This window comes from Colletotrichum graminicola, assembly GCF_000149035.1.
Source record: "Colletotrichum graminicola M1.001 genomic scaffold supercont1.56, whole genome shotgun sequence".
Classification (NCBI taxonomy): domain Eukaryota; kingdom Fungi; phylum Ascomycota; class Sordariomycetes; order Glomerellales; family Glomerellaceae; genus Colletotrichum; species Colletotrichum graminicola.
The window spans coordinates 87,244-110,513 of record NW_007361060.1 but is presented as its reverse complement, the minus strand read 5'-3'; the positions used below and the strand labels follow the sequence as shown (position 1 = coordinate 110,513).

Genomic DNA, 23,270 nt, shown 5'->3' with positions numbered 1-23,270 from the left:
TTTTCTTTAGGATAGGAAATTTATAAGTATAGTAAGTAGTATAGCTCTTCTTAATAATTTTTCTTACTATTTATTATTAAATTACCTTAAACGCCTTTAGAAGGAAGGCTTTTAGGATTAAAATACCTTTTACCTACTATACTTTATATAAAATAGTATAAATTACTTATAGTAAAGTAACTATTAGGTCTAATTAGCTACACTTTAAAAATTCCTATACTAAGGATTTCTCTTAATTAAGGAGGATATACTTAAATAAGTTCTTCTCTCTTAGTAATAAATATAGGCTATCTTTTATAATTACTTTAAGATACTTATTAGTAAGCCTAGATTAAGGCTTAATATTAGAAATCTTTAGCGTAATAATATTATTATATAGTCTAATTTATTTTTAAAGCTTCTGCTTTATACCTTTAAGCTTCTTAATCTTTTAGTATAAGTTACTATTAGGTACTAATCTATTAGATAAAGTATTATTAACTAGTTAGACCTTTTAATCCTTATATTTATATATTATATAGATTATAGCTACTTCTTTAACTTTTTTATACTAATAAGTAGCTTTATTTTAGTGTTTCTAGATCTTATAGTAGATTAACTACTCCTCTTAGTAAGAGACTAGTTTTCTTATAAATTTATTATAAAGATCTTTTTCTACTAGTTTATAATTTTATTAATCTAATAGACGTACTTCTATTACTTTATAAATATAAGTAACTTATAGTTTAATTATAGCCTATATAACTAAGGCTATAATCTTTTTAGCCTAGTTTTAATTAATTATAGCTACTATTTTTTTACTTTTTTAAGGTTAATCTTTAGGTAAAACTTATTAGATTTAGTAGCACTTTTAGGTTTACTACTAAAATCTAGTTTTTTAATCTAAAGACTATAATAATATAGTTATTAATTTATAGTAAGATATTAGTAATCTTAGTTAAGCTATTATCTTAATTACCTTAATAGGAATCTTTAAGAGGGCTTTTTTTATATAGATATATATAGTAATTAGTCTACTTACTATACCTAAAGGAGAGTTAAGTGTCCTAAGTAAAAGGCAGGCCTAGTAAAAGCAGATTAGTTATTTCTTATTTATCCTTAATAAAAAAGTAAGAGGTTACTTTATATCTATTAATCTAGATATTAGTAAAGTAAAAGCTATTAAACGTTATATTACTACCTAAATTAGACTTAAAAGTCCTTATTTAGAGACTAGTAACTATATATAGGATCCTAGTAGCTTTAATATACTACTTTAAGAGGATATTAACTTACGCTTTAGTATTAAGGATTACTAAAATTAAAAGGCCTTTATTTAACTAATTAACGCTTAATATTTAGACCTTTAGTTATAAGTACGTATTTAAAATAACTAAGGTTAGTAGTTTTACTATAGGCTTTATACCTTATACTTTATTAATTTTAATAGATATTAAGGACTTACTATTAATTAAGGTATTATACTTATTTAGTAGTTCTTTAATATCTTTTTACTGTTAAGCTATTTCTTTAAGATTAATTAAGGACTTTAAGGCCTTAATCTAAACACCTTTAGTGTTAATATACTTTTAATTATATAAGGTAGTACTTATAGCTATATTAAACTCTAGCTATATTTTTTAGAGAAGTCTAATAAGAAGTAAGACTAAAGCGTCTAGCTTTTTATTAGCTAACTTCTTTACCTCTTAATATAGATTAAGGCCTTAAGCTTACTTAGAGGCTGTAACTTCTTTTAATTTATTAGGCTTCCCCTTACTTATATATAGTTTATAGTCTTTAAGGGTAGTTATAGGTTCTATAGGCTTTAGTTATAGTAAAATAGTTATATTTATTTTAGCTAGTAAGGACACTTAATTTAGATTATAATTATAGTTACTATTATTATTAACCTCTATAATCTTCTTATTCTTTAAGGTAAATAAAATAGTTTTCTTCTTAATTAGTTAAGGCCTAACTAACTTCTTTATACTATATACCTCTTATAATCTATCTTAGGTATATTTATCCTAGCTAGTATAGTTCTTAAGAGGCCTACCTTATTATACTATAAAGACGTTAGTATATTTCTATTTTTTATCCTCTAGTTATATTATATATAGGCACCTAATATTACTTATTAGTGCTATAAATAGTAGATCTAAAGTGCTTTACTAAAGGTATTTAACTTATTAATTTAAAATATACTTTACTAAGAACTTATAGTCTTTATTACTAGATATATTTATAATATAAGAAAGTAAAGTAACTTAATTAGTAACTTTACTTTATTAGCTATCTTTAATTACTAAGAATAGTATATTATTTATTAGACTTTACTTATTTTACTTCTTATAATACTTAGGGCTCCTTAGACTAAGATTATAAGGATATACGTCCTTATTTAAGGGTATTACTAATAATCTTAAATAAATTAATACTTATTAGACTAGTAGTACTAATATTTATCTTTTAGGCCTAATACTTTTACCTAATCTAGTTATACTATACTAACTTTAAACACTTAAGTAGACCTTTTTAGCTAGATAAAATTCTAATATATCTTAAGTTTACTTATACTATTAGTAAGGTCTTAATTAGTATTACCTAAGACTAGTTAGTTAACTTAAATATTAATAGTTAATTATCTTAGTTACTAGTAATCTTAGTACTAATAAGTAGAGTTTTTTTAAGACTATTACTAGGCTAGTTAAATTATAGAGGTACTATTAGCCTTACTATTAGTAAATAGGGGCTTATACTTCTTTTTATAAGTAATTATATTAAGGAGTCTGCTTTTAAATATTATATACTTTATTAATTAAATAAAAGCTAAAAAGCTAATCTTTATTTTATTTACTACTTTTTTTATAGTCTTAGTGTTAAATTACTTATATATAGCCTTAATTAGGCTTTTATTAGAAATTATATAAAGGCCTTATTACTTTACTTTAGTAATTATATTATTAACACTAGTAAAAAGTGCCTTAGCTAAGTATAGGTCTAAGCTAGAGATTAGTAATCCCCTTATAACCTTCTTAATTTATTCTTCTTTATTAAGGAATTAATTAGCGTCCTGTTTTCTATACTCCTTTAAGAGATAGGCCTTAGCCTAGACCTAAGGTAAGTCCTTAATTATATTTTTTACTAAAGTTTAATAATCTCCTTTTATATAGTAAGCTACTAGTATACCTCTTAATTAGTTTAGTACTTATATAAGCTTATATTAATCTTTATACTTTTTTAAGAAGTTAATAATATTATCTTTAAAAAAAACTATAGTACTACTTTAGCTTAAAAGAGATATCTTAAAAAAGTTTAAGTTCTCTCTTTAGTTAAGAACTATATTTACTATTACTTATAGGACCTTAGGCTAAATCTAGGTAGTAAGAGTAGTAAGGAGGGTATCTATAAAAGGGTTAAGTTCTTAAGAGATAAAGAAAGGTTTCTATTTCTAATTAGGTACTATAAGTAAAGGATTAGAAGTGTTACTACTCTTTTTGTCCTTAAAAGGATTAATCCTTTTTAGCTCTTAATACTTAGTAAAGGCTAGTCCTCTTACTAAAGTAGTATTTAGAGTTAAGCCTAAGGTATACTTAAGAGTAGCCTCTTAAGAAAAAGTAGTATAGTTATTACTTATTATATTAGTTAGTAGTTATTTAGTATATAACTTATTAATTAAGTTAAAGATTTTAATAATTATATTTTAATTTAAACTTTTTAAGATTTTTCTTAAAAGTACTAAAGTAACTTATCTTATTATCTAAGTTAAGGCTATACCTCTAATTAGTAGAATTTATATAATTATCTTTAGCCCTAGCTAAACTTATTAACTAACTTTTAATAGAGAGGGTTTTTTAATTTATTATAATTTCTTTATAAAGTTATAATAGTTACTTAAATTAGTATACTTATAAGGAGTCCTAAGGCTAATAGCTTTATATCTTTAGATTAAGTAATTCTTAAGGCGCTATCTTATATTAATTAACTATAAGTAACTAATTATAATAGACTACCTTACTTATAAGGACCTTTAAGAGCTTTATCTAGCTTCTTTAGTATTTTTATAATTTATCTTAGTTATTATTATAAATTAGTAACCTTTAAGGTTTTAACTTATTATCTTAGTCTTATAATTAGGTAATTTTTATTATCTAAGTTACTAATCTATTACTTTATTATCTTATTATCTTTTTAGGGTTTTCTTTATTCCCTTAATTAGTTACTTCTTATAATCTTATTATCTTATTATTATTACTTTTTATAATAACTTACTTAGTATACTTAACTAGATATCTCTCTAATTAGTTTAAACCTATAGTTAATTTTTTAGAAGGGAAGACTATTAAAAGCGTATAAAGTATAAGGGACTCTTATAGTGTAGTAACTATATAGAACACTATAACTACTAAAAGTAATATAAGATTTTTTACTAATTAGTATATAAATTATATTAATCTATCTAGAATTAATATTAATTATAAGTGTTAAACTATAGGATTAAGTATAATTATACCCTAATTAGGTAGGTAATTACTCTTAATTATCTTATGTTATTATAATTAAAAGTAAATTATAGAGAGGCTTTAGTTTAATTAGAAGGTAGGTATAAGTATAAAGGATAAATTCTATATGTCTATCTCTAAACCTATTAATACTAACTTATATCTTTATACTTAATTAGGATTAGAATCTTCTAATTAGTCTACATACTACCTTACTATAGGCTAATCGCCCTACCTTACTTTAATATACTTACTATTAAGCTATATAAAAAAGGTGTTATTACTACACTTAGTAAGCCCTTTAAAGAATCTAATAAGGTAGAAGTAAAAGCCCTTATTAACTATAGTGTATTTTATATTACTATATTTAATAAGAAAACGTATAGTAATATATAGATCTTTAAGTTATAAATAGTATATAAGGTTAAAAAGAAAAATAAGTAACTATATAAGAAATTATAGTTAGTTATTTAAAGTTATACTAATAATAGTAAGAAGATAATTTTTATATAGTTACCTATAATCTAATAAATAGCCTAGTAATTAATCTTTATCCTTACTTCTTTACTTTTATAATAAGAATTTTACCTTTAGTTATATAATATTACTTAGGTATATACCTAATCTACTACACTACTTAACTATATTATTCTTATAAGACTTCTTATATAAATCTACTACTTTTACTTTAATAACTTTATTATAAAGGTAATAAAGCTACTCTATAGTATTACTAAGGTAGGCACCTACTAGTAGGCTATATATAACTACTATTATAAAGAGAATCTTTAGATAGATTTATTAACCTTTAACTTTTACTTACTTATTTTATTACTTAATAATAAGGATTTTAGCCTTATTAGTATATAAATAGATAATATAATTAGCCTTATAGATAATAAATTCTCTACTTATAAAGAGAAAGAGCTTAAAAAAGCCACTTTTACTATAAAGCTAAAGTAGCTACTAACTATTAATAATTTTATTACCTTTAATAGTAGTGTGCTTTCCTTTAGCTATAATAGTAAAATATATTTTTACTAAAAGGATTAAGGTAAAAAGCTTTAGCTTATTAATATAAATTTACTTACTACTAGGTAAGATTTTATTTAGTAAAAAGCCTATAAGGCGTATATTATATTAATTTACTAACCTAAGGCTTACTTTAACTACTTAGTTACTATATAACACTAGGAGCCTATAGAGGAGGAGATTAAGGCTCTTAATTACTAGATTAAGTAGTAAATAAGTTACCTTAACTATAGCCTGCTTTTTTAGCTAATTAACCTTATAACTATAAAGCTTTTTATATTTATTAATAGCTTATTTATAAATAACTATAACTTTACTTTATAACTTAGCTTTATTATTTTACTTACTAATAAAAGTAATATTATATAACTTACTACTAATAATAAGAAATTTATACTTACTAGTAATATTATTTACTTTAGCTTAATAAAGTATAAAAAAGTTATATATAGCGTATTAGCCTCTAAGGTCTATAGTATAGTTACTAGCACTAATATTACCTATATAATTAGTACTATACTTATAATAATTACTAACTATCTCTAGCTACTATAAATCCTAATAATCCTCTATACTAACTTTATAAAGGGTTAGCCTAGTTACCCTTTATAAGGCTATATATAGTGTATTCTAGGCACTTAGTGCCTAAACTAATTAATCTTTTAGTAATACTAGAATAGTCTATTAACAGGCGTAGCACACCACCTATACCTTTATAATTGTTTAGGCACTAAGTGGGTCTTCTGGCTAGACAGGGGCTAGGTTTAAATCCTAACTGTCGCGCGCTCTCTTTAGTGTAGGCCTTAAGGGGCTAGAGGTTATTAATTAATAGGTTAGTTAGCTAGGCATAAATAAGGGGCAGCTTACGTTAGGCTCAGAGGGACTAATATGCGATAGGTAAGCCTAGCGCCAGCCGGGGGTCCCCCAGCTGTTGCCAGGTGCCAGGCGCCTAGGGCCTTTAGGGTTAACATGACCTTATGCTCTAGCGCATAGTTACTAGCGCCAGTGCACGTGGGCCTGAAGCGACTCAGGACGCGTCGCATTAGAAGGGGGGTAATTGTAAGGGGTTAGCCTGGTTACCCTTTATAAGGCCATGTGTGGTGCATTTCAGGCACTTAGTGCCTGAACTGATTGATCTTTTGGCAATGCCAGAATGGTCTATTGACAGGCGTGGCACACCACCTATACCTTTACAAACTTATACTCTTTTTATAAGTGCCTTATAAAGCTTAGCACTACTAAGGAGAAGCGCCTTATAATTAATATTATAGCGCTTTACTAGTTATATAAGTAATATAAGATTTATAAGATCTAATAGATATAAGGGAAGGATAACCTAGTAAATAGATTTATAAAGTTATTACTAAATAAAGCGCTAGAGTAGTTAATTAATAATAGTTAATTAGAGATATAGATAAATAAATAGGTTTTATATATATAATAAGTTATATATATAAAAAGTATTAAATATTTTTAGCCTTTTGTTTTTATTACGTTTTTAGGCCCTTTATAAATAGATAGAAAATAGGGATATTTACAGCACTTTAGAAGGTTACTAGTATTATAATATTAACTATTGCCTAGATATTAGCAGTATAGATTAACGCTAAAATAGCTAGGATAACTACAGCTAATTTGCTGTAGATCTACTAGATCCACAGTAATATTACGTAGTGGATTTGCTGCGTAATCCCACAATAGTTTCCTTCTTTACGTATAATTTAGAACCGGTATTTACCCCTATTATTTGTTACTGCCTATTAATACGTACGGTTAACCGTATCACCAACCTGGTGAAACCAACAACATGGTCAAGAAATTCCTTTTCGCTCGGCAGCAAATACCAAGGCGTCGAAAGAGCGGTCGTCCTGCGTTAGGGAGTACGAAGTCGGTTGTCGTGAGGTTAGCCAACCAAATGGAATAGGTATGCGCAAAAGAGACAGTTGGCGGAACCCAATGGCAGGCCAGACTCAGTGGGCGGAGCATCGTCCGCCTTACTGATTGGCAGCTACAGGCGGCTGATCAAACGGCTAGTTCAATGGCTACGCAAATACTCCATGGCCATCATCTGATACAACTCCAATTCTTGATATCGCCGCACTGTTGTGCCTCTTGCGCCCCGATGACGGTTTGCAGAAGTTGCTGCGCAAAGTCTGGGCTGTGCAGGCTCTCCCTGGACGACGATCCGTCAGCTTGAATTGGGGTGGGGGTTATAGGGTCAAAAAGTACCTATTTGCTACTATATACTGTCCCCTATCTATGAAGTATTGGCGCAGAATGCGCCTCTTTCCTCGCGAAGAATCTCTGGACAGGAAGTGAACTTAGGGGCCAGGCAGTGCTTCTAGTCGTGCGTTTTCAAATGCGTGGTGTCTTCCGTCTCGGGGATTTATCGTCGAGCAGCCTGCTAAGGAAGTAAAGGTTGTGCGACGGCTTTCCCCTCTTCTGCGATCATAAGCTTGCCCGGATTTGGGTATGCTCCGATTGTAATCTGCCCTGTCAGGCAGATTATGTGAGCCTTAAGCGGCCCTGTATCTGTCAGTATAGTATGCCGGGAGTGTGTGCCTCCCTAAAGACTGTTGGTTTCTATTTAGGAACAAGAGAAGGGTGGAAACGGGTTTCCTTGTAGTCACTTTCTGTTGGCTACAGAGACCGGTTGTTTTTGATAGCTCACCCTCTGTCTTCGGCCGGCTGATGTCATTTGAGCGTTGCTGGTCTTCCCACGATGAGACTTGAAGGGAGGTAGAGGGTGTGTGACTTCCCCCCAATCTGTAGTCGCCAAGTACGCACGCATCCCTGGGTGTGTGTCCTAGTGACGGGTCAGGCGCACAGTCTCGTAGGTAGACATGCTCGACATGTTTTACCCCTCAGCAGCCCCTCGAAACATTCAAACATAAAGAAAGTAATGTTTCCAACTCGACCATCCGGATTTGTTTTGTCATTTTTCTTTTTGCCACTACCGTATCCAGCATGATGGCTTCCACTTTCTGCTCTGCTTCACCGGGCGGTCTGCCAGGCTGCTTCAAGGCTGACCGACCGCAGTCACCGGGCAGTGCTGGAGGCTGAATGTCAATAGTTTGAACCAAGAATGCCTTGACCGACTGTCAACGGATTGCCCTGAAGGCTGAGCGAGTACCTTCTCACCTTGAGCCGCCATGTAGTACCGTGTCTGTTTCTCTCTTTCTCTCTCTATCTCTCTCTCTCTCTCCTCTTCTTGGGCCGTACTCCTCACCTTTCCTTTCGAGGCCCTCTTTCTGCCTGAAGACTAACGTCTCGACTGTACCGCTAGCCCCGCTTTGACGTCCTTGAAAGGCGACCGAGCCATTGGCAACCCATTGGCGACCCATTTTCCTTACCTTCTTCCACTTCCGGCCGAGCTCCCCTTCTCAAAGGCACATGCTGGCCAGATTGAGATTAGGTTCAGACTTGTCACCGCCCCTATGGAAAGAGTCATAGCCAGCAGCAGACGAACAAATCCCAGTACGCGGCCACCAGTAGAGAACCAATGACTCCATGTATCCCTTAGACCGGGTACGCACGGTCTCGTAGGAATACGATGGGTGAGGTGAGGCTACCGGTCAGCACAAAATGGAACAAGCCACAAAGTGCTGCGCCTACAAGTATTAGTGCTTTGTATTTCGAAAGTGGACGTTGGTGCCTAAGAAATCGTGGCGGCAGCAAGGACGATGAGTGTATAAGAACGTCAATTTCTTCTCGCCTCTAACTCACCACGTCAACCCGATTACCCGATTTGGTGAGCCGCCAAAGAAATTCAATATTACTTCGACGCTTTTCTTGATTGAATCCTGTTTTACATTAGCATCAAAATGCACAATACCAAGCAAAAGTCTGGCTCGAGCCACAAAACCTCTAGCCGAAGCTGCCGAAGCTCCAAACATGGTTCGAGCGGATCGGTGTCGCCTTCAAGCTCCAACCAGCAACAGCAAGTGCCACGCACTATTATAGCTCAGTATGTCGAGTCAGATCGTCATCTTCCGTCTACCCAGAACTGGCAGCAACATTCGAATAACGTGGGTTCGCGTGACAGTACAACGGGAAGTGCGAAGTACGTTCATGATGCGCAAGATGCGAGTGACTTCAGCTGACTGATGTTAGTGATAGATACAGCGGTCATAACGATGACTATAGGTCATACGATGTGCAACGCAGTTACCAAGTGCGCCGAGAACATGCCATAAATCTTCCAGGCCCTGCCCCGCCTCCACGTCAACGAGCTACCCCGGAGGAACAACTACGTGCCTACGATAGCAGGTTTGGAGGATACCACTCCACCATAATGGCTCCAACGCAGTATTCGTACCCTCAAGATCTCGATCTCGACTCCTCGGAGATGCCGAACAACAACCCCAGACGCGATTTCTAAAAAGGTAAAGTTTATCGCCTTAGGCTCTTCAAGGCAAGCACTAACTTTGCTCCTTAGGCTGATAGTCATGATCGATGACTCCATCCAATCACTACAGACTTTGCCTTGATGCAAATCATCACCATGGCCCTCAACGATAGACTTCTCTCCTTCTTGTACTAGAGACCCGGCAACAAATATCCACACCATAGAAAAAGTCCCACAAGGGGAGTTTCACAGCAAGACGAGAGAAAATAGAAACGAGAAAGAATACAAATATATGAATGTGTTGGTACTCCACACGAGGTATGAAAAGATGGGAAAGGAGCTTTTTGGACTTACAACCGGAGCATTTTTGGGTGGAATATTATACTTGTTCGCGTTAGAGTGCACATGTTTCTTCGTGGGCGTTATGTAGTTGAATAAAATATCCGATAAGGAATCCTGGAGTGATGCAATGTGGAAAGATGTAGCAGAAGTACGAGATCTTATAATTACCAGGTTAACACTGGGAGTATCACGTGTGCTGTGTAACCTATTTCCTCTAAGGCTCCGTCGTCTAATAGTCCGGTGTTGTTTCAGCATGTGTTAATGTACCGGGCATCAGCGCGCTGGCGTGTTTGTTATGATGTGGCTGACTTTGTGCCATCCATTGGTTGTTGACAGTTACTGGCGGGCATGTATCCGAGGCTCGTCGTCGAATGGATGGCTGTTGGGCACCGAGCCATAACGACCTCCCATCTCTATATGAAGTCTTGAGTCAGATCCGAAGTCTGCCTTACTCTGATGTTTTGTCTCGCGGCGTCTCTCGAAGCTCTAACTTGTGACCAGACTTCCCTTGAATACGCCTCGGTAATGCGCGCCTCGTTAGTATGACTCGGCGAAAGTGAATATCAGCGACGCATATGACGGCTTTGGTGGTGGCGGACGCATTGCATCGAAGACTAAATGGATTCTATGGGTTCATTCTAGAGGGCTGAGTATGCCGACTACCCTGCAGACGTTCTTGGATTGCCGCGCGCGATGTTCGCCGCGTCCATCATCGGCAGGCCATTCCTGGTCGGTATAGGAGGCTGTCATGCCGACGACTTTCGAGTCACACTTCCGTTCGAAGTTGGTGCTATGTAGGGCTTAAGGCGTTGAGAACCCGTGATTTGCAGCAAACAGCAACAAAACAGAAACAAATATGATGTCTGCGAAGAGACAGAGGTGACGTTGAATTAATTTTCGAAGCGGTCAAAGCGGACCGAGATTTGCACCGGGGGCTGTAACGGGCTTCGGTTTGCGGTGAAAGCGACGGAAGCAACGCTAGACATGGGAAACAATGCACTTTACCTCTTCAGATGTCGCCACCTGACAAGCCCAAGATCCGAATGCAGATTCCCGTCTGCCTTTTGCCTCTCGATGCCGGGGATGGGCAACCTCTAAATACCATCCGGAGGAAACGAATTCAGAAAGCCGTTGGTGGCCTGATCATTCACAGACAAGCATCCCACTCCTGAGGGGCGGAGTCTAAGCAGAATTAGCACATGACCAACCTGCTTGCTCATCATCAGCTCGTGTCTGTTATGAGCAACCGTGTATTGCTCTTTACTGGGAGCGATCTCCCCGAACAAAGCGCAGAACTTAGGCAGCAGAAGCACCCTTGTATGGATTGGATCGTGAGACCTTCGGTGTGAGTCAATTGGGGAAATGGAGGCAACAGTCTAAACCGAGCACTGACGGTCCTTTTTTTAATGCAGCCTCAGTCAACGATCGAAAACATGCCATTCCCGTTCTCCTCAATTTTACATGCTGCGCCAACCATCTGAGCTGAGGCATTCTTTGCGGGACTACATTGTTACGCTTGACAGTTGCAAGCCACGGTTGGGCGGTTCCAGACTTACATCGATTCGTTCATCTACGCCTGGTACATGAAACCCTCCGCCTCTAAGCCTCCTTCCAACGACTCCCGAAGCAGAACAACCAACATGTCCCAAAAACTCATTGAAATCGACGGCCGAACAGGAGAGGGCGGGGGCCAGTTGGTACGCGTCGCCGTCGCCCTCGCCGCAGTGACATCGCAAGGGGTCCGCATCACCAACGTACGTGGCAATCGGCCGTCGCGCGGTGGCGGCGGCCATGGAGGTGGCGGTGAGAGATCCCACGCTTGCAAGCCTACGCGCACGCATCAGCAGGATCACAACAGGCTGACGCAGCCCCGTTTCCCGGGTGTTCCTCGTTTACAGGTCTCAAGGCGCAACACGTCACCGCCATCCGATGGCTGGCTGAGACAGCAGAGGCGGACGTCGAGGGCCTCTCCGTCGGCAGCGATACCCTCACCTTCGTCCCGCGGCTGCCCCCCTCGACCGCCCTCGCCGGCAAACCCCGCAACATCAGGATCGATGCAGACACGGGCGCTGCGAGCACCCTCCTAATCCTCCAGGCCATCCTGCCGTTCCTCTTATACGCCGCAGCGGATGACGATGACGGCGGCCCCGCGCCCATCGAGCTGGAGGTTACAGGCGGCACGAACGTGGGTTGGTCGCTCTCTTACGAGTACCTCGACCAGGTCCTCCTTCCCCGACTGGAGTCCTGCTTTGGTATACACGTCACGCGGAGGCTGAAGCGGCGTGGCTGGAGCCTGGGCCCGCAGAGCAGGGGGTCCATCGTTCTCACCGTCAATCCCTTGAGACTGGGCCAGACGCTGCGTCTTACGGATCCGGGGGCCGCTTGCGGAGGCCTTCCCAGTTCCGAGGTCACCAACGTAGACGCCTCCATGATCGTCCCCTCGCACATACACGCCGACCTGCAGAACGCCCTGGTGAGTGCCCTCACCACGTTCCTGCCCGACGCCGAGGTCGACTTCAAGGTCGTCGAGGACTCAGGCCACGACGCGCGCGTCTACGTGCTGCTTGTGGCGCGGTCCGCCTCGGGGCTCAGATGGGGCCGCGACGTGCTCACGTCGATCCCGAAAAATGGGCGACAGCAGCGTGAACCCGTCGCCTCCCTGGTCTCGCGGAAAGTCGTCGGCGACTTGGTGAAAGAGCTCGCGGTACCGCGGTCCACAGCCGACGAGTTCCTGCAGGACCAGCTCGTCATCTTCCAAGCGCTGGCCGACGGCCGGACGTCGTTCCCGCGCTGTCCCTTGGCGGGGGGTGCTGACGTGGAGGTCTTGGAGCAGGATGTGGCGCAGTTGGATGTTGGCGAGAGGATGAGAAGGGACAGGGCGGACAAGCCGTTCGGGCATGGCAGCTTGCACTCGCAGACGGCGAGGTGGGTGGCATCGCAGATCCTGCCGTCGGTGGAGTGGTACAACAAAGGGACGGATTGCAAGGGGGCCGGAACGAGCGTCAGGTAGAGAAACTGGATATCAAAACGAAGCAACCTATAGGACCCCATGAAGGGTTCAATCTCGACCTAGGTAGTCTACCCCCAACTCCGAACCGAGCGCCAGAAAACTCAGCAGAAACGCACCACATGTTATGTTCGAAATGACTTTTTCACCTTCCAACTGTTATTCTTGTTCTTGCAGACTCTTTGGAGTAGCACGAATCGTCCACTGCCCCTCCCTGACATGAGCAGGGCCGCACTTCCAGGAGCAGCCCCGCCTAAGAAATGGGACGGCACCATCGTTCTCCTCGTCCAAGTCTGTCCACGGCCGGGCTTTGACGGCGTAGCCCTCCTCGTTTTGCCTGCTCTCTACGAGACAGACCTGCCACCACTCCAACCACTGGGTGGTCGGGGCCACAAAGGGCTTCTTGCACATGGCACACGTAAGCCCGCCCGCCTCGCGCTGATCCGCAGCACGCTCCAGCAGGGTCTGCAAGTGAGACAGCGAATCAGGGATGTAATGGGGAAGCTCATCCAGATCGGAGCTCTTGTATGCACTGCGCAGCGCCAGCTCCACCAGACTAGGGACGCGGCTCCCCTTAACACTTGCAACGCATCTGCCAGCGGATTTTGAGTGGTAAGGGGCGGAAGACGTAGGGGAGCCGCTAGACGTGCTTCGTTTGCCATCCTGTCGTTCCGTCCGCACAATGACGGCCTCCGGGTCAAGGCGGAAGTCTGAATGCGACAAACCCAAGCTGTCCAGGTAGTGAACGGGTGACCGTGCAAAGAACCTTGCGGCAACCCCATCGGTTCCCGGCTTCCACGCTCCGACAAGTTCCAATCCTTCCGAACCATTGCCTTCAAGATTTTCCAGGCCACCAAGACGTGGTCGTTCGGTCGCCTGGAAGAAGTGGTTTCCCTGCAGAAGCAGCTCTTCCAAGGCAGAGGGGGCGGCCATGAGATCGAGCAGCTCTGCAGGGAGGTATCTCAGTAGATTCTGTGCAAGGTTCAGGGTGCGAAGGCGCCGCATCTTGCCAATGGCCGGAGGGAGCTCCCTCAGTCGGCATCCGCGAAGTGACAGCACAGTGAGGTGCTCCAGGTCGAAGATAGCGCCTGGGAGCTTGATTAGAGGATTACGGTACAGGTAGAGTTGCAAAGCTGGATCCTTCTGCTCGAACGGAACGCCCTCGGCCACGATAGGTATGCAGGAGAACTCGGACAGGGGGCGAATGGTGGCATCGGAGAGTGTCTTGAGTTCCATCATGCTGATCCTAGTTAGATAACGATTGCAATGCATGACGCAGGGCACTCACGAGAGATCAATGTACTCGTTGCCAGAGTCCAGGCACTGCTGGATTCTTTCCCGGGCCTCCAGCTCCTGGGCCGAGACGACGTTGCGACGACGAGGTGGCGCCAGGTTCAACTGGGGTAATCTCGACTGCGTCGGCAGATCGGGCATCATGATGCTCTCCTCCCCATCCGTGCTGTCGCTGCCCATCCACACACCACTGTCCAAATCGCGCTTCAACGTCCGCTTGCCCCTCAGCGCCGGCCGCGGCTCCCCGGTAGCCGAGTCAGAGGACGCAGGCTGCTGATGAAACCAGGAACCCACGTACTTCTTCTTCTTCCGTCTGCCCTCAACATAGTTGTCCAGACCTGGGTCATCATCGCTGGAGAAGACGGCGGGGTCGCTGGAGTTGGACCATGACGGGGGCGCGACCGAATGGCTCTTGAAGTTGTACCTGCGCTTCCTCGGGTTGTTGCTAAAGCGCTCAGTCTGCGCATCCCACGAGATAGAAGGTGACAGGCTGGGCAAAGTCGGTTCGTCGGCCATGGCGAAGATTGGAAAGGGAGGAGTTAAAAAGATAGAGAAATGTAGGGTGGTGCGCGCAATTGACAGCCGATATCAAGGAGGATTGGGAAGCTCCGGCCCCCACCACCACGACCCTCGCGAATGGGCGCGCGCGTCGCGCCGCAAGTGGGGGTTGGAACGCGTTCGGCCAGGGGTCAGGCCCACAGGGGTCGTTCGCTCACACGATCTCCGATGACAGCTCCGAGCAAACACTTGGTTCGTGTCAAATATGTGCAAAAGCTGCGTAGAAAATGTTCTAGATTGTGGGTGTTATATCAGCTATTTTTTTTTAATTTTTTTTTTGCCAAATGGAGGTAATCGGTTCCCCTGCGACGCGACCATCACTGACTTGCTAATCACCCCAAGAAACTTGCAGCAGTTACCTAATTATGCTCAAACGGCTTAGCGTCTTTTGTCCCTCCTGGTCGAGGAATTCCGGAATCCGAATACCCTTCACCCCACACATTGCACAGACCAATTAAGTCCCGTTGCCTCAAGGATCCGCAGCGGCAACACGCGGGGCATCAAATGCACGAAATCCAGGTACCAAACGTTGGCTACCTAGGCATGATCACAATCCTACCCTGATTAGTAGCCAGTGCATCATGTCCCAGAGTCATTCGTACCACTGATGTCTTGTTTCTTTTGTTTAAATTAGGGCGTATCGAATCATTTCTCAATGGATCTTCTACTTTGACTGGGTCAGCTCCATGATTTGGATTCGTCGACCTCGACAGGTTCGCCGCGCAGGGCCGTGCATCCTGTACCAAGCACAGGATGGAAATTGGGACGCAGCTCTGTTTGGCCAGCATCAGTTCAGGGATTGCCAATATGGATCCGTCTTGTTCTTTATGGCAATTGCCAACGGGGCGTGGAGGGTCAAAATCGCAGTGGCATCCCCCCTTCATGAGCAGTTTGCGCAGCAAAGCCGCATCCAGCTTGACCTGACTAAACCAATAATATGGATAGCATTGTTCAGTCCCATTCATCATCATCGCTGTCATGCGCCTTAGACTTGGACACGTTGCCCTGCCTAATACCCTTGCCCATCGCCCTCTCTTCTTCCTCGTCATCGGCTTGCCTCCGACGCTTGGCCACGCGCATATCCGACTCGGGGACGGCCCCAACCTCGACCAAAAGGTTGTCAATGTGCAGCATATTAATCTTAACGCCTCCCATCTGCATGAGGGTAACGACCTGCTTCACAATGTCGCCATTCTTGTAGACCAAGATCGTGGGACAGTTCCGCTCAGGGTAGTTCTCGATAGCCTTGTCTGCGCGCATTTCGCAGAACTTGATCTCTCCATATTCCCGCGCCGCCTGCCTCCAAAGCTCAGTGAGCACACGGGACTCAACGTTGGTTCCCAAAGATGACGTCAGGTTCACGAACACGGGGCCGTTGTTCGAAGCTTCCGTGACCTCCCGTGAGTACTCAGGTTTCGAGAGCGGGTAAACGGTGCCGTGGAGTGCTTTCTTGGTAAGCTCATTAAGCTCCTGCATTCTGCGCTGGCGGTATTGCTCCAGGAACGCCTCATCCTCGTCATCCTCCAGCTCGTCAAGCTCGTCAAGGTCCTTGCCCTCCAGTCTGTTCTCGTGCGCTAACCGCCGTCCTTCGGCGATGGCCTCTTCAATCATGGGCGTTGGGCTGGGTGGCTTCTCGGGAATGACGCCATGTTTGCGGAGGATGTCGTTCCTGGCAGCACGTGTCAGGGGTCGTCGGGTAGCTGTCACGATGCAACATACCACTCGGTGTCTGCGTTGGGGTCATCGATCGGGACCTGTATTCTCTGGTCCATGGGGGCAGCCATTATGAAATGTACGGCGTGTGGCAGATGCGAGCTGGTGCGAGGGGGGTCAAAGTCGCAGAGGTGAGGACAGCGTCAGACCGGGGATGGAGACTAAGTATGATTGTAGAGTTACGAATAGTGTGGCTTTAGGCGACAGGGAAACGTCGCAGGTGCCTAAGTACAGTGGAGGCTAAGAACGATAGGGCGCAAGGCTCTTCAGGTGAGCTGCTGCTGCATCGGCGCAGTGCTCCGCGCCTCACCGAGCTTTGAGCGACCGGCCCCAGTGTGATCCACATCCGCCAATCAAATCACGAACAAAGTCACGAGTCACGTGAAAGGGTTGATGTGCCCTCCGGCACTAGCCGTAAACGGACTAGTACGCGAACTTTTCGCCATTGGAGAGGGAAAGTGCGGAGGATTTTGTCAACGACGCTTCCATCCACCGAACAATCCGCCATCTCTGCGAGTGCAGCCAGAATCTACTTCCAACACCATCAGATTCCCGTCAAGTCCACCGCACTCGCACCGACCCCCGATCAATCAACTCGATCAGATCAGTCAAGATGGTAAGACCCTCCCGATGCTGACGCTGCCCGCGCGTGGCGACACGTGTGTGATATGTTATTTCTCGACGAACGCAAAATCCGAACACCCGACCGAGATGGAACCCCGCGAAGAGGCGACAGAAGAATTTAAGAGGAGGAAAAGACGGTACGGCCGGGCTGTGGAGGAAAGGACACGACGATTACACATGCGATATTTGATGAAGGAACCATCATGCTGATGGCTTCTCCCCCAGGTTCTCGCCGTTGATCTCCTCAACCCCTCCCCGGCTTCCGAGGCCCGCAAGCACAAGCTCAAGGTACGATAGACGCCCATGATGGCCTCACCTTGCCTACCCCCATTAGCCTCGAACTTTTCGTGCTCACATTGGATAGACCCTTGTGCCTGCCCCCCGATCCTTCTTCATGGACGTCAAGTGCCCCGGCTGCTTCACCATTACCACCGTCTTCTCCCACGCCCAGACCGTCGTCATCTGCCAGGGATGCACCACTGTCCTCTGCCAGCCTACCGGTGGTAAGGCGAGACTCACCGAGGGCTGCTCTTTCCGCAGAAAGTAAACTGTCTATCGTGACGGTTTCTTTGTAGCCCTTGGGTATTAACGACTTGGACGGTTCATCACTGGTGGGACATCTCGGATCTGCAAAAGCAAGCGACCTGGGCATGGGCGTATAGACAACCCTGGCACGGGCTCTTAGAGTCTGCTGTCTTCGAACAGAACATAATCAGACAACCTTTGCGGATAGAAGATGGAACATCCAAAAAAAATTCCTTGACCAAAAAACACAGGGGCGTTTGGGGGTCTCCGGATATCCTTTGCATCACCAATCGACGCATTTTCTCAGTTTTTTTTCCTCGCGGCCGACGGACAATCAAAAAAAGCAAATCAGTCAAACAAACCACTCGCTCGCTCTCTGTCTCTCGTCCCACGACTGTCTCTTCTGCAATGCGTCACGTCGTTCTGTCGCCAATGGGGGCTTATTTTTTCTTGGTCGTCTTCTCTGCATGGGTGGACAGCTGGAAATGGCCTTTCACATGAGCGTTCGAGTGGTCTGCAATGCGGCCTCTTTGGACGCGAGGACGTGGAACCTGCTGATTGAGGATCGCTTCATACCCAAGTGCAGTGAGTTCGGAGGATTCAGCACTGCTCGCGAAATTCAATGGTTTCCACACCCCCTTACCGTTTCTTGTGATGCCCTTATGAAACGGTTTTTTTTTTCCCCTGTGATATGACGTGCTCTTGTGTACCTTGATGGATCTCTGACTTCCCCACTGGCTACCCACTTGTTGAGACCCTATCGTGAAGTGAGGCTCTGGACAGATGAGACATTGGCAAGCAAGCACTTGTTGTGCTGTTCTGGATATAATTTGTTCCATTACGGCAATATTGTAGGCTTTGTGAATATGTTGCTTCAAGCCGTGAGCTTGGCCAGTGCTTTATTTTTCAATGCAATGCATAAGCTGGCAACGTTCTCTGAAGTCGGGACCCTTGTGCATGCGCTTACCAGTCTAGATATATCATGGATTACTGAACCATTTGACCGCCTCGACATTGCCTTCCACGACATGGTATTCAAGATTGGCTACATATTCGGGGCTCAGCGCTGGTCGTTGCACTACTGTAACTTCCCCTCCCGGTTTGCGTCCTGCCCTGTTTTGTCCTCCCTCGGCTGGAAGATCAAAATGCATATCAGGGTCGTTTTCACTGGGGATCGCCTGGTCGCTGCGTCATCCGGACAATGGTGGCCTACAAAGTGTGCCATCGGTTTGCTGACCACAGAGGAAGGTATCAAACGTTAAGAGAACTCTAAGCGGCTTTTTGCGTTTCTTCATCGAGCTTCTCAATAAACCGAAACCCAAAATAGCACGAGAGACATAAAGGGTTTATCCCTCTCCCTTAAGCTCATCTCTGCCGGTTGGGAACCTGCTGCTTGACAGTGGCTGACACTCCCCTGCCAGCCATGATGAGTTTCAGGGTGTGTGGTCCCAATAGAACACAGCCTGTTAAGTGGGTTTTAGTGGGCTCCCACCGCCAGCTCGCGAAAAAACACGCCTTGACGCGCTTTCGGACGGATCGTCGGCAGGCTCCTTCTGCTTCGTGCTCCTCAATGTTGGAAACTGCCTGGTGACCCAGCGCTGCACTGCACTGCACCAGCACCGCCCACGAGGTCCCTCCCCCCACCATCCGTTCCTCTTCGCCCATCAAATCAATCTCGCCTTCTATCCTGTACCCAACCTCCTCCCATTCTTCGTCAGAACATCTCCCCTCCCGCTTTTCTACGTCATTTCTCGCTTGCGATCGTTTCTACGGTTACCATCTCCTTTGCTCGTCTTTTTGCGACCAAAAGAAGACTCTCCACTCTACCAAGCCTACCGCATCTCACGATCCGTTCCGTCTCCAACCCAAACCAAACACCCCAAAACCTCCATCACAGCCACAGCGACCAACGTCACCTCACCGTCGGCTTCGACACACTCGAACGCACAGTAAAGCTAGCTCATATTATTAATTTTCCTTTCCGCTGCACAACCATGTCGGCCCCGCGGACAAAGCGCCCCTTCGCCGGAGCATCCAGCGATCCAGCCCAACGCCAAATCACTTCCTTCTTCGCCCCCCGGTCCGGCCCAGCGCCCCCATCTGAGACATCATCCACCTTGACCACCAACAAGCTCCCCCCCGACGTGCAGTCCAACCTCCTCTCTGTCGGTATGCGCGTCCGCAAGTCCGTGCCCGAGGGCTACAAGACCGGCACCTACAAAAGCGTTAAGCTTTCGGCCGACACCGCGGAACCCCGCACCCCCGTCGTCCGGACAACCAACCCTGCCAGCAACAGGAACACCGCCGCCGCCTCTCAGCGCGAGCTGCTGCCGTTCTGCGGCATCAATAAGGTCGGCGGCCTGGCGAGCCAGCCCACCTACGCAAGCGAGAGCGAGCACGAAGCGGAGGGTGTGCCTGGCTTGGACGACTTGCCCGGCCTTAGCAGCTCCCAGGAGAGCGTCGAGAGCACCGCCAGTGACGGACGGAGCAAGAAGCGCTTCTTTATCGACGAAGAGACCGACGAGCCGGTTCAGGTGTGGGCGAATCACACGGCATGGCTGGACAGCGAAGTCAGCCCGCGGAGCCTGGCACCGTCCGGGTTCGCGAATGCCCGCCCGTTCGCGGTGCCGAGGAAGAGCCACCGCAAGTCCATGGCAGGGCAGGAGAACTTAGTCGTTGACGACTTTGATGACGCGGATTTCCTCGTCTCCCCGGACACCGATATGAGCGATGCGTAGTGTCTGTGGTCTGTTGCACGATGCATTACTGTTAGATAGGGGTTTGCGGCGCCTGGAGTCGGGATTGTGGACATCGGGGATGGCTTTCATCTGTACTTGGCAAGAGCTGCTTCGAGGACATTTGTTTTATCATCAGGACGAAGATGGAGAAAGAGACCGTTATGCTTGGGGTATGGGTTGTGGAATTGTATTAAGCCTCGTCTGGGCTGGGTGGTTTCTACCGCTGTTTTGGTATCATGGGCTATAGCATGCTCCTAGGATGCCCTCAGGGCCAGCAAATTGTACACTTTTTTTTTTCTCGGACAAGATTCTCCATGCGTCCGCCCCCCTCCCACCCTCGATCATTGCACGCTGTCCACTCTTACATACCTGTGAAGGGGTCCCGGAACTCGAGCAGGTCGCGCTGTCCGTAAAACTCGCCGGCAACCGTCAGGATCATGTTGAGCGTGGCTCGCATGTTCATCCTGGCGCGCAGCTGGTCGGCCATCTCCTCATCTTCGGCCTCCGCGGCGGGCTGCCCCTTCGATGGCGCCTCGGACGGCGCGTCCTCGGCGGCCGTGTCCAGCTGCGCGAGAAGCCTAGCTCGTGCCGCTTCAAGTGACTCGGCCGGCGCAGGTTCCTCGTCGATCTCGCCATCTTCTGAGACATCCATCGGCTCGGACTTTTGGTCGTCACCGTCGTCGTCAATCTCTCCCTCCTCAACCTCGCCATCCTCGGTGGGCTCTGTCGGTATGGGTCCGGGCTCCTCGGGCCTTGCCGCCGCCGCGGGAAGGACCTCTGATCCGGCACTCGGCGTCTCCGCCACGTTCCCACTCACCTCCTCCCCATCTCTCTCCTCGACCTGCATCTCCCGCAACACGTCCCCGTCGTCCGAGCTCTCGTCGACGGCGTCGTGCACCCCCAGGTCCATCCCCTCCCCCTCCAGCGCGTCCCGCAGGGCCGCCATGTCCGCCAGGCTCTGCATCATTAGCACCGCCCTCCGGCCCAGGTCCCGCACCCACCCGATCTCGGCGTGGTTCAGCTCCCCGCGCTCCGGCAGCCGCGCCAGCAGCGCCCACAACCACCGGCTCGTGCGCTCCCGCAGCTCGCAGCCCCGGCGGAGGAACTTGCCGCCCAGCAGCACGCGCACGACGCGCAGCACGCCGTCCTTGTCCATGCTCGCGACCTGCGCCGGCAGGGGGTCCGTGGCGCGGAGGCGCTGCGACCAGATGGCGAACGTGCCCGACTTCGGGCCAAAGGCGCCGACGTGATAGTCGTGGGTGCGTGGGAGCCCGGCAACGAGGCCCGGCGGCGGTGGGGCGTGGAGTGTTCTGCGGAGGGTGTTGAAGCGGGAGAGGATGGCGGCGAAATAAGCCTCGTGAATCGCCGCTTCCGGATCCGCCGTGTTCTCCTCGTCGTCGTATACGCCCTCGTTGCCTTTCCATTCGTCGTCTGCCGCGTCGTGGTGGCGAAGGGCGCGCGGATCGTCGTCCCAGTGGGCGGGCCGCGCCGTGTATGCGCCATCCTGGTAGTAACCTCTGAAGTCGCCCTGGCCGGTGGTGTAGATGTTGCGGTCCTCCTCGACATCCAAGCCTTCGTCCATATCATCGTGGCCGTCATTCTGGAGCTCCTTGGGCAGTTGCGGGCCGATCGGGACCTTTGGTGCGACGAGGAGGTGTGGGATGCCGTTCGCTTGCGTCCTAGAGTGCTCACCATATCAGCATCGTTTGCGACTACTTCAAAGAGACCAGTTCAGCATATGGAAGCTAACGCAGGCGGGAAAGGGCGAGAAGATCTGCTTACCTTACTGATTTGAGATACGCCATGGCATCTGCGTCGTCCTCAAAATCGAGGTCCGGGTCTACAGGAACCGTTGTTGAGCCGGCGGCCGACGAGAAGACGTATTTCTGGCCCCATGTCGGGTCGATGTGGGCGTTCTGGTGGTCGCGTGTCTTGGGGTTGGGCTGCTTGTTGCGCTTAGGCGCCGGTTCGGCAGTGTCGTTCTCGTCGGAGGCCGCGTAATTGCGCTTCGAAGACATCCTTGAGGCCGAGAGGCAAGTGGAGTGGGAGCGCAGGGTCGGAGAATGAAAGTCGTGGCGGCAAGTGTCTTTGCTTTGACGATGAGTCGCGAAATTTCATGACCTCTACGAACCGAAGATGGGGAGCTTCTTCTGCCTTGGCGCTGATCCCGGGTAACTTTTTAGTGGAGAAGGGTCTTTGGTGCGTGGGGCCGGTCCCTGACGGCCTCCGGCAACCAACTCGCCGACTCGCCGATGCTTTCTGGCTTCATCGGGATAATCAACTCAGCTTCAAACTTTGAGTAAGATAATCATAGCTAACAATTTAATTCTACTGCATGTTTTTCTCCACTTCAGTGATGATTTATTTCACAGTTTACACTGAAAACATTAATGGTGTTAAGTGTTGTCAGAAACTATATGGAAACTAATATCTGTAAAAAACAAAAGCAAAGCCCAAGATCTGTCAAATCGACCAGAACAGCGTTCAATTCAATGAGAATGTCCTGCGGATTTAAGAAATACCACAGCTAGTAGATTGAACGCTTGATATACATCATTTCACTATTGAGACTATGTCTCACGCTCCCCGGATTCAAAGGCGCACCATAC

General features: G+C 45.8%; 7 protein-coding genes across 7 annotated transcripts; 4 read left to right on the top strand and 3 right to left on the bottom strand.

Moving 5' to 3' along the window:
• Positions 1–9,337: 9,337 nt before the first annotated feature.
• Positions 9,338–9,894, top strand: GLRG_10120 (uncharacterized protein; the record flags this gene model as incomplete). Its single annotated transcript, XM_008100805.1, has 2 exons — positions 9,338–9,576; positions 9,627–9,894. 2 exons carry the CDS (start codon positions 9,338–9,340, stop codon positions 9,892–9,894), a joined length of 507 nt encoding a protein of 168 aa, XP_008098996.1.
• Positions 9,895–11,843: 1,949 nt separating this feature from the next.
• GLRG_10119 (RNA 3'-terminal phosphate cyclase) lies at positions 11,844–13,213 on the top strand (the record flags this gene model as incomplete). The annotated part of the gene is made up of 2 exons (XM_008100804.1): positions 11,844–12,006; positions 12,102–13,213. 2 exons carry the CDS (start codon positions 11,844–11,846, stop codon positions 13,211–13,213), a joined length of 1,275 nt encoding a protein of 424 aa, XP_008098995.1.
• A 156-nt stretch (positions 13,214–13,369) lies between these two features.
• GLRG_10118 (leucine Rich Repeat family protein) lies at positions 13,370–15,019 on the bottom strand (the record flags this gene model as incomplete). The annotated part of the gene is made up of 2 exons (XM_008100803.1): positions 13,370–14,450; positions 14,499–15,019. 2 exons carry the CDS (start codon positions 15,017–15,019, stop codon positions 13,370–13,372), a joined length of 1,602 nt encoding a protein of 533 aa, XP_008098994.1.
• Positions 15,020–16,012: 993 nt separating this feature from the next.
• On the bottom strand, positions 16,013–16,845 carry GLRG_10117 (phosducin family protein; the record flags this gene model as incomplete). Its single annotated transcript, XM_008100802.1, has 2 exons — positions 16,013–16,730; positions 16,781–16,845. 2 exons carry the CDS (start codon positions 16,843–16,845, stop codon positions 16,013–16,015), a joined length of 783 nt encoding a protein of 260 aa, XP_008098993.1.
• A 542-nt stretch (positions 16,846–17,387) lies between these two features.
• On the top strand, positions 17,388–17,945 carry GLRG_10116 (ribosomal protein S27; the record flags this gene model as incomplete). The annotated part of the gene is made up of 3 exons (XM_008100801.1): positions 17,388–17,390; positions 17,624–17,686; positions 17,763–17,945. The coding sequence occupies 3 exons, from the start codon at positions 17,388–17,390 to the stop codon at positions 17,943–17,945; spliced, it is 249 nt and encodes an 82-aa protein (XP_008098992.1).
• Positions 17,946–19,917: 1,972 nt separating this feature from the next.
• GLRG_10115 (ribonucleotide reductase inhibitor) lies at positions 19,918–20,661 on the top strand (the record flags this gene model as incomplete). Its single annotated transcript, XM_008100800.1, has 1 exon — positions 19,918–20,661. One exon carries the CDS (start codon positions 19,918–19,920, stop codon positions 20,659–20,661), a length of 744 nt encoding a protein of 247 aa, XP_008098991.1.
• Positions 20,662–21,022: 361 nt separating this feature from the next.
• Positions 21,023–22,679, bottom strand: GLRG_10114 (uncharacterized protein; the record flags this gene model as incomplete). Its single annotated transcript, XM_008100799.1, has 2 exons — positions 21,023–22,340; positions 22,444–22,679. The coding sequence occupies 2 exons, from the start codon at positions 22,677–22,679 to the stop codon at positions 21,023–21,025; spliced, it is 1,554 nt and encodes a 517-aa protein (XP_008098990.1).
• Positions 22,680–23,270: the final 591 nt, after the last annotated feature.